The 11,212-nt window shown below is 37.8% G+C and overlaps 1 protein-coding gene across 8 annotated transcripts in view; it reads right to left on the bottom strand.

Moving 5' to 3' along the window:
* aptx (aprataxin) overlaps window positions 1-11,212 on the bottom strand; it is a 30,697-nt gene that overhangs the window by 16,277 nt on the left and 3,208 nt on the right. Inside the window, exons 1-5 of one of the 8 annotated variants that reach the window (XM_069922827.1) lie at window positions 7,519-7,594; window positions 5,253-5,386; window positions 4,042-4,088; window positions 1,736-2,056; window positions 1,009-1,068 (exon numbers count right to left, since the gene is read on the bottom strand). In XM_069922827.1, the coding sequence (XP_069778928.1) occupies window positions 1,009-1,068; window positions 1,736-2,056; window positions 4,042-4,088; window positions 5,253-5,382 (558 nt within the window). In that variant the 5' untranslated portion in view covers window positions 5,383-5,386; window positions 7,519-7,594. The other 7 variants (XM_069922826.1, XM_069922824.1, XM_069922825.1 and 4 more) reach the window with 7 other exon arrangements.

An 11,212-nucleotide genomic window follows, 5' to 3' on the forward strand; every position in this document is an offset into this window, starting at 1 on the left:
GGAAAGGAATTTTTTTTTTCCGCATCCATGTGTAAACCTATTTAAGAAAATAATCCAAAGCCATTTTATAAAGGAAACTGGCCACAAATAATCTCTATATTAGATATTCCAAATGCAAAATGAGTGATTGACATGCAGACCATCCCCATTCAATCCATAGAAGTGACCTCAAATTTCTGTGCCTGCTCTTTTACTTCTCCATCCCACTCCAACCTGCTTATGAACTCTTGCACTGCAACAACAAGGGCCTACATACCATTTTGGACAGTTATTTATGATTTTGGCTGTTTTTCTTTCTTCATTAGTGTAGCATGACCTGCTGGGATTATTCCTAGGTTTTCTATCAACAATACATAACAGATGCACAATAACTCTCTTGGTTACACAGAAGTACCCCCTTCCCCCACCTTCTTGACTTCTAAAAATTGACATTTTTTCCCCAGTTCTGATAGACCATGGATTTACATCTTTAACTCTTTCCATATATAGATTGCCTGACCCACTGAGCGTATCCAGAATTTTCTGTTTTTAAGTTGAGAATATTAATTTAAGAGTCATTGTCGGTCAGCAAGCACAAAAATTAATTGGGCAGCATGAGCTTGTGAGGTAAAATGGTCTGTTACCATGCAGCATGTTGACATTTTAATTTTTTTTAAGCAAAGCAGAGGTGGCTAGGGCTTGGTGTTAAGTTAATAAAGATAGATAAGGCCAAAAACCCATCAATTTTTAAACAACAACATTTCTATTTCTTTGCATTGATTTTCATGTATATGGTAATTTCATGATCAGCCACTCTTACTTTTTTTTGGGGGGGGGGAGAATTTTAATTGTTGTTTGGTTCCAACTCTCACTTATTTTTCATGTATTTTGACAATTAACCACATATTTTCAAATAATCTTATAAACAATATCTTATTTGAAATGTTAATAGTAAAAGTGCATAAAAACAATAATTTTATAGCTATTTCAGATGAGATTTATTTGTGAGCAAGAGAAAAAAAATCGTACCTGAAATTTTGGATCCTGCATAGTGACTTTTAGTCCTTGATTCCACATTCTTTGAAAATCCTTAAGAAACAATATTAGATGTTTCTCAGTCATTAGGAAACTAGGTTTACAAAACTTTTAAATATGCTAGCAGGACCAAGACTACGGAGTATGGTTATACCTTGCAATATATACATTCTGTTAAAATGATAGACTACTGATTCATTGAGTCTAGCGCATGCATGTCCAAGCATCTAGCATTGAGAGGAAGTGTACCGCCCCTCCCCATTTCAAAACTAAATCACAAATTAATGGGCAGATAGTAATTGAGCCATAGTGGATTCAAATGCAAAAATAAATATTGATTCCAAGAACTGAAGTAAAAACAAAAAAAAAACTAAAAAAAGAAATTAAGTGAATAAAGTTGACTGCTTTTTGTTTTCCAAGGAAGCTGCATGACCTACTGAGATTCTCCAGCACCTTTTGGGTACTGCACTAGACCCCAGCACCTGCAGATATCTCATTGCCTTAATAAAGTCCATGTACTTTCATCAGGAAATTCTCGGGCAAGGCATTGACCTGAAAAATTAATTATTTCTCTCTCCAAAGACACTAGCTCTTTTGATCAATGGTGCATCTACAATTCACTGTGCTTCTGCTCCTAAACTGTGGAGTTCATTTGGAAATTGGGGGCAAGGCAAAGTTCAAATGGTAACATGCAACAATTTAAATCTAATACATGAATTACCTTTTTTTCTGACATTTCTGCACTGTTTACTTGAGTCACTGTTTGTCTTTGCTTCGTCTTCTCTTTCTTTCTTTCTAGATCCCTTGGACTTGAGTGTTCAGTCTTAATGTATTTGTTCAGTGTGCTTGAGTTGCTGTTTGAAGATATTTCTTCATATGATCTCTTTGGTGACAGTTTCTTTATTTCAGAGCTTTCTTCTGCAAACTGAATAGTGTACGGATACAGCTGATTGACAATGTGAAGAATCTGTCCTGGTTTCAACTTCACTTCCTTGTCTTTTCCCACGTCTTCTGAATTGACGTTGCTTGGATTTATCCCTAACTTTGTAGGAGGCAAAGAGAAGAAAAAATGTATCTAGACCTACTGAACATTTATATAGAACATAGAGAAAGGACATTTGGCTCCTTGAGCTTGATCTGCCATTTCTTCTTAATCCCCATGTCCAAAACATGTTGAGAACAGTCTGAAATAAATTCAGAAACTCAATATCCACAATGTTTTATGGGAAATAATTCCAGAGTTGCAATCCACTTTATAAATAAATCCTTCACATCATTTCAACAGAGTTGACTCTGAATTCTTAATGCTTCAACTACTGCATGAGGAAATAACATCTAAACAAATTCTTCTGATTTTCTATTTCACACTGGTACCATTTGCAATAGCTATCTGTAGAAATAGATCTCCATAGAGTTACCAATATTTGTCCATTTTGTTGAGGAGCATAGGTGGGGGAAATGTTTATACTGTTATTACAATTCTAGAAGCCAGAAGTACAAATATAGACAATTGCCACATGGAATTTAAATGCATCATTCAGTCCATAGAGCATTGAAATTTGAGCAATAATCTTAGATATTTTTAGAAGCCAAAATATGACCTTCTGATCACTCACAGCATCACAGTGTTAAATACTCCAAGAGAAAGCTAAAGAAGTGATGCACAAAGCAATAAAGATGACAATGAAGTAGCATTATTTGATTATTTATTTCCTCGAATGAGCTAGCCAGCAAATCTCCTGGTACAAATCAGTAGGGCAAAGCAGGAGATGTAAATTGTAATTTTTTTTTCCCCAGCAAATGGAAACATAGATGCTTAAATGTTTATGAATTCAACAAAGAATAGAAATTCGAAGGCTCTGCAGAAAATTCCTGAAAACACATTTGCTATTCCAACTGCTGCAGTCCAAGGTCAATGCAAAAAGATGTTCTGAAGACCTGGAAGCAGTAGGCCATTTACAGGATTCATAACTACTAGGGGCTCTGCAAACACGTTTTCAGGAATTTTCTGCAGAGCCTTCGAATTTCTATCCTTTGATGAATTCATAAACATTTAAGCATCTATGTTTCCATTTGCTGGGAAGAAAAAACAACATTACAATTTACATCTCCTGCTTTGCCCTACTGGTTTGTACCAGGAGGTTACGATCAGAAGGATTTAGGCCAGGTATGAACAGTCTATTTAAACTCTAATTTCATAAACAAAATGTAGAAAATGCTTGCACGTTCACCAAGTATATTTGTGAATTCATAAGCAATTATTAAAACTTAAAAATGTGAAATCAGGCCCAAACAAATCCACAGTATCTCAACGTTGCAATAATCTAATCAAATTTTTTTTTTAATCCAACACAATCTGTCCATCTAAGGTAGAAAGTTATTTTTAACATGAATATTTATAACCTTTAGCACCTCACGATTAACATCCAAATATTTAAACTCTACAATTTATTTGAAAATGCATAAAAAAAAACAAAATAGGAGGTGGAGTAAGACACCGATGTGATTCAATTCATGGCACATCTATGCTGAGCTGAACTCTTTTTGTTTTCCCCATAACTCTCAATTTCACACTTTTCAAAAAACATACTGATATGACTTTTTCCTCTTCTTTGCATTTTAATGCTCATAATTGATCAATTGGCCATGACCAAGGCTTGTCATTACATTTTAAAAAAATCGTACAGAAGAATTACAGCACAGGAGAAAAAAAACAGGTCCAGTAGAGCCAGCATTACACAGATCTTCCTCGGAGGTAATAAATACCCATCTCATGCTGCCGTTCCCTCTACGAGTATTTATCCAACTCCCTTTGTAACCTTCCATTGAATCTGATTCCATTATCCTTTCACGCAGTGCATTTCAAATCACAACTCAACAAATGAAAATATTTTCACATCTGACTTTTTAATTTCTCTGACAATCAAGCATTATGCCAGGGAAAATTTCTCCAATCAAAACGTCAAAAAGAAAAGCATTTTCATTGGATACATAAATATAACATGAATAAAACAAAGTATATAATACCTGTTTTACAAGAACGTATCCTTTATTGTAGTCTGCTTTCAACTGCACTGAAAGGAACAGAAAAATTAACAGTTAATATTATTTTTCCACAGGCATTACATTTAACTTTTACTCTCTCCATAATAGATCAAGGAAATAAATCCATCAGCATCATTCTTAACACTACAATCACTTATAATACAGGAAAAAGGTCATGATTAAGTCAATGGATCATTGTAAACACTCAACGCCCGTTAGCACTGGGAAACTTCTACGGATCTTTTAAGTTTAACACAAAAAACCCAATATATAGAATGTGAGGTTACAGATTATAAATCAAACAAATATACATCATAAACAAACAGTAATTGATTCCCCACAGCTCTATTATTCAATTATTAAAACAGAAGAAAAGATATATATTCTAAACTATCTAACCTAAACTAAATTATCTAACCCCCTAAAAATCAGTAATAAACAAGAAAATGTTTGTTACATAAATAAAAATAATTAACATAAGGGGAAAAATCAATAATAGAAAAAATTAAAGCAGGTTTAAGAATCAAACTTAATATTGGTATCATTTCTAACACACCTTCTCTAAATTTAAACAAGCTGATGTTTGTCACTAGGCGGAATAGAAACTTTCCACCTTCTATTACACCTTCTCTAAATTTAAACAAGCTGATGTTTGTCACTAGGCAGAATAGAAACTTTCCACCTAAGCAAAATAGATCTTCTCGCCATAAGCGTCATGAATGCAACAACATGGAGGCTAGATGGCAACAGGTGTACATCTTCCATCAACACTCCAAAGAGAGCCATAGTTGGATTCGGCTGTAAATTAACAGCTAAAATTGTAAATAGAAAATTGAAAATTGAAAATTTCTTTCCAGTAAAATTCCAAAGCCAGGCAAACTCAAAATAAATGAACTAACAATGCTATCCCGTTGCTACACCTGTCGTTCTACACAGTTTAAACTGTGTGTTAAACAGACCATGGCAATATGTTTGAAGATTACTGTTCCTTAAAATCGCCAATAAAAACTATCAAAATTATGGCAAGCTACTAAGAAAATCAATAAATTAATAATTAAATACGAAGCATCCAGCTGTTAACTCTGCAATATTCTTCACCACTTTGAGGACTGAACCAATGTTGCTAATTAACAACTTCTCCAAATGGAGAAATCAGTTTTATATCTCACAATGATGTATGCTGTCCTTCTCACCTTGTTGCCGTGAACATTTTTTATCTGTAATTTTGGTCTCTTGACTCCGTCCAATAAACACACAGGTTAAGTGTGCAAGGTGTATCGGTTGGTGCCTTCCATCTTTACTCACAAGCCAACAAGCCCGCATTGTGCTGGACACAAAAGGGTTTAAGGAACTGTGAGGAGTCCACCAATATCGTGGCAACAAGGTGCAACTTTGCAATGCTCCCTTCATCACTCATCTAATTCAGGCCACTTGATTCTGTCCTTGGCCCTACAACTGGCATTTCTGACTTTAGCTCCTTTATCCCAAAGTTAGAAATTCCCGTCATAAACTTCCCCATCTCTCTTTGACTAGGCATTTGGACAACTATCTTAAGCTTGTTTTTTTATGTGGCTGGGTGTTACCTTTATTTCAATAATTACTTGCTATGTGGTATTTCATAAAGTTGCTAAAATACACAATTATTAAACTTTGCAACAATTTAGATTTTCACCAAGGTTTCATATGTTCTGTTAACACCAGCAGATCCAATCCAAAATCTTAAATGACATACAACAGCTTTCCTTTAAAATTACTACAGAACCTGCCATTGGAGAAATATGTAATAGTTTTTTTTTAATGGGAGGAATCCAAGTTCTGTTGGGAAAGAAACAATTTTTGCACTGGTTTCTGTGTAGTACAAGTCATTTGAACCAAATGGCCTGATCCTATGGTGAACATTTGATACAGCAAAATAATTTTACTACCTCATTAATCTCAGCTGCTACTTCTTCTTGCAGCTTGATTCATGCAATTTTATTGCAATCTTTTAAACTCTATAATCTTGTACCTTCGTTTTGCTGTCTAGAATCAACTCTATCGAAGTGTGGCCTAACTATCCAAATAATTTTCAGCTGCATCAACTTACTAAAAATAAAATGTTCATTTTTTGATTCCCAGCAAATATTGAGTACCTCTCCCAGAAATCCTTTGGCTTCTTATCCTCAAATGCCCCATTTCTTTCAAAGCATCCATTCTGTCTTTCTGCATTGCTGCTAGAGAATAATATCACATTTAACTACATTATATTGCATCTGCCGTGCATTTTCTCACACTCTTGGATTCCTGCTCACTGCTCACGCTACCACCCAGTTTGTGCCATCTGCAAACATAGAGATATTACGTACAATTCTTTTATCTAGATCAGTCACTCTCTCCCTGGAGGGGGCAGCACATTTAAGAGCAGTCACAGAATGAAATCATAATTTAATTTTTTTTTATGTAGTCAGTACAGAAGAAACCAACTAAACCTCTGCTTCACAGGGAAGTGGGTCCATAAACTTTGAGCAGAGTCCAAAGGGAGCTATAGCCAAAAATAAATGTTGTGAATGGCTGATAAACAGCTGGGATCTCAGCACTGAACTTTGTGGTATTCCACTAGTAAGTACTGTTAAGTGTTGACACATATTTACATAGAGTTGTAGATCAGTTAGCAATCCTCCCCCAGTCAGATTGTAAACTCAAGCCTCATTTGGCAAACCTAAACACTAAAATTCAAAAGTGATAATGGAGCCTTGAAAGAACCCATAACACTATTTTTGGGCCACATTTATCCCTTAAGCAACATTTCTAATATATCTTTAATCAATGTCACTCCATGGTTTGTAGGAAGTTGAACACGAATTACCTAACTACCATACTTTGCAACAGTAACAATATGCCATGAAGTACTTAATTATCTGTAAGCTTCAACAGAATATTCTAGAAAGGACATTAGGCAGATACACAAATACAAGTCTATCTCATTATCTGAAGATAATGTGCCAACAGGTTTACATGTTAAAATAGCTGGCTATAAACTCATACACATTTCTTCAGGTTGAAGTTCTTGAACCACAGCTACAAAAAAAAAGTGGGGTGCTACAAATACACTGATTTTTTTTGGAGCATCTGTGTGGGCATCCTCTTTATTCGAAAGAAACCTCTACTCTCCACCCACCCCCCCCCCCCCCATTTTTCCCCCTCAACACTCTTTCCATACTTTCCTAAGCCTCTCCATCCTCTCATCTCCCTCAGGCGTGAAACACGAAAGTCTGTAGACACTGTGATTGAGGAACTCAGCAGGTCTCTCAGCGACCATCGGAAGTCAAGTCCTATCACCGAAGCTTCGGGCCGTATTTTCCCTCCTGTGGTCCTTACCCTTTACCCTCCGCCCCTACAAATCAGAGGTGGTACGACCCGGAATCTGACCAGAAAATCCTATACTAGATCGAGAACCGCCATCTTAAATAATCGCTTTACTTCCAAAGAGGCGTGTGAATTTCTTTTTGCAAGAACAAAATCCTGGCAGCCGCAGTACTTCCGCTAAAATGCCTCACTTCCCAGCAGGCCCTGCGAAACCCCCCTACTGCATGCGCACAGCTTTTGATTGATTAAAGAGCAACGGGGACGGAGTCCGCATGCGCATTGCGGGCAAGTGAGCTGCACGGTCGCCATTTTTGTATAGCTGGACATAATGCGGGGCTGCAATGATGAGGGCTTTGTTAATGGTGAGGCAGCTCTTGGCAGTTGTAACAGAGAATTCAGACATGTCCCCGCCATTTAAAATTAGGTCTAGGCTCTGAAGCCCTGAAGACATGGATAAGAACGAGTAGGTTGAATTTCTTTAAAAACACAGATGCTGGAAGAACTCCACACAAAGCCCTGGAACCCCTGGACAGTAAAGATGCATTAATCAGATACTCTCTATCGACTGTAGTTCGGCATTTAACACTATAACCCTCTCAGCAAACTCCAAGACCTGGGACTTAACATCTGACTATTTCCTCACCTCGAGACCACAATTGGTGAGGATTGGCAAGAATATCTCCACAATCTCCATCAGTACTGGAGGACCAAAGGACTGTGTGCTAAGCTCCCTGCTCTACTCACAGTGCACCTACAACAATAACACCATACTAATTTGCTGATGATACCACAGTAGTGAATTGTATAAAGAAAGGTGATAATCAGCATACAGACTGTAGATTGAAAACTTGGCTGAACGGTGCACCACCAACAACTTTGCACTCAATGTCACCAAAACGAAGAAACTGATTGTTGACTTCAGGAAGGGAAAGCCATCCAGTAACCATTGGGGGAATCAGAGATGGAGAGGGTGAGCAAATTTAAGTTCTTGGGAGTCACTATTTCAGAGGATCTTCCCTGGACCCAACACACTAATGGCCTCGTGAAGAAAACACGTCTTTGCCGCTGTTTCCTCAGGAGTTTACGGAGGTTTATTATGACACCAGAAACCCTGGCAAATCTCTACAGGTGTGTGGTGGAGAGTGTGCTGACCATACCATGATCTGGCATGGGGATACCAACATCCCTGAATGTAAAGCTCTCCAAAAGGTAGTTGACACAGCCCAGGACATCACAGGCAAAACTCTCCCCACTATTGAAAACATCTACAAGGAATGCTGCCGTCAGAGAGCAGCATCAATCATCTAGAATCCACACCACCCAATACACACTTTGTTCTCGTTGCTCACATCTGGAAAGAGGTAGAGGTGTCACAAGACTTGCACCACCATGTTCAAGAATAGCTACAACCCCTCCACCATCAGTCTCCTCAACAACAAACTCAATCAGGGACTCGTTTAAGGACTTGCTTATGCACGTTATTGCTTTTGTTACAAGCCCAGAGGACCCCAAAACCCAGCAGCAATAGAAATTCATCAAGACTAATGGTTACTTAAACAAAAGTTGCTTTTAATTTCCTGTAAACATAAAAACAGGATCAAACTTTATTTTTTTTACTATTAACAATCCCCTTCTAATTCTAAGCGCACATGTATGTAATGTGTATATGTTCAGTAAAGTTCTTTGCTTTAATAGTCCAATCATTCACTTTTCACTTCTCCAAGTTCACCAGTATTAGGCAATTCTTATACTGGGCACAGAATTTAACATTTATGAATTTTCCCCAGGCTCTGATGCTTAAAGATAATTGGTTACTGCTCAGAAGGTTCTCGTTGGTTTCAGAGAGAGATTTGTTGCTCTTTGGACACACAAACTGATTTCCTCCAATCAGCCACTTTAGTGCCGTGCTGAACAATCTTGCCCCATCATGGGTTTTCCAAATGATAACCTCTTCTTTCAGGTCACCACAGAGTTTCTCTTGTTTCCCTTATTTCAGGAGAAACACTCTAGCCAGCCATCTCCTCTTGTAAGGACTATAAGGGTTTTTAGAACTCACAACCTGTCTTCAAAATGAGGTTTTCAACAAGCCTGCCAGCTTGCCATGTTGCAGCCTCCAAAGGCTACTGCTGAATTGTAGAACTGAATTTTCTCTCTATATATCTCTCTCCCTCTGCTTGTAAAAAACAAACAACCACTTCCAAGAGTCCAAACCCAATCTCTGAAAGATCTTTATCAGCACTTGAGCTTGGACATTGATCCATTTGCACCTGCTTCTGAAGTTCCTTCCAAAGCAGTTTCATTATCTTTGTAAAGGCACTGGTGTCTCACTTTCAGCAAAGCTCTGGCATTTTAAATGTGATGTATTTTGTGAAGTATTACTCTGTTTATACTAAATCCCCACAATCTATCTCTTTTAAAGAGATATTTATATATAATATACCCCATAATTTTTTTTTAATTATCTATTTCCTTGTTTACATTTCTATCCCACCCAGACCACCCGCAAATTGGAGGAACAACATCTTATATTCTGTCTGGGCACTCTCCAGCCAGAAGGCATTAACATCAACTTTACTGCTTTCCACCAAATCTGCACGCCTTCTCTTTCCTCTACCTCTTTCCTGTCTGTCTAGTTCTTCCACCCACCCAGCCATCCCTCCTCCCCCTCATTGCTGGTGTCCCCTCCCTCCTTTTTCCACCTATCATCTGCCTTTTTCACCCCTTCACCCCCAACCACTCTTTTGTTCGCCTGCCTGCCAGCATTTTCTCATCTTTGATGAAGGGCTCAAAGCTGAAATGTCAGTTATGTATCTTTTCCTTTGTTACATAAAGGACACTGTTTGACATGCTGAGTTTCTCCAGTATTTTGTGTTTTTACTTCAACCACTGTGCCTACAGATTTTGTGATTTACTTTTGTTTACGTTATCCATTTACAGTTCTTTATTTGTTTACATATATATGCTGTGTACAGTTTTTTTGCACTACCTTTATGTGGCAATTTTTCCTTGTCTGCAGAAAAAAGAATCTCAAGGTTGTATGTGATGTCATCTACATACTCTGACAATAAATCTGAAGAAACTCAGCCAGTGTCGCAGCATTCATTAGAGGTGTAAGGTTACTTCCTATGGACAATACAAGACTGGTTGAGTTCTCCAGTATCTGTTTTTACTACAATCACAGCGTCTATAGACTTTTATGTTTCAATAAATTTCTTTGTTTTTTGAGAACCTCACATTACTAAAGAAAGCAAGTACAAATGTAGATTGGGCGACCGCTTTGCTAATCTACTGTGAGCTTTCAACCTAGAACTCCCAGGTGCTTGTAATTTTAATACCCCTCATCATTCTAGGTTCAAGATTCAGTTAACAAAATACATAAAAATGTTTATTTTACTTTCCAGTAGAAGGATCATGTCCACCCTTGTGGTGCCCCATAACCTCTGCAGCTGCATGGCCTGTTATTCAGAAATGAACCTAACATTGAGGTGTCCAAGTTGGATCTCCTTGAACTTTGGTTCTGAATTCCCAAATGTTACAAAGCCATCAGTGCCCAATGCCTGTTTACCATTGCACCTCCAAGAATCCTGGACCCAATTTCTGGTTCCCTGAAGCCTGTCACCAGTAGCCAGATGTGAAACATTTGTGAAGCCCTGAGCTGAAGACTGCTGTAGTGGTTATAATTAGCTTTGCGGGCAACATACAGCACTGCAGCAAGACTGACTGAAGCCTCCTGGGATGTATATTGCAGCTCACACAGACACATCTGTCCTCGGCCTTATCCATTTCCAGGGTAAGGCTAAATGTAAGC

Source organism: Narcine bancroftii, chromosome 1 (assembly GCF_036971445.1).
Source record: "Narcine bancroftii isolate sNarBan1 chromosome 1, sNarBan1.hap1, whole genome shotgun sequence".
Taxonomy (NCBI): Eukaryota; Metazoa; Chordata; class Chondrichthyes; order Torpediniformes; family Narcinidae; genus Narcine; species Narcine bancroftii.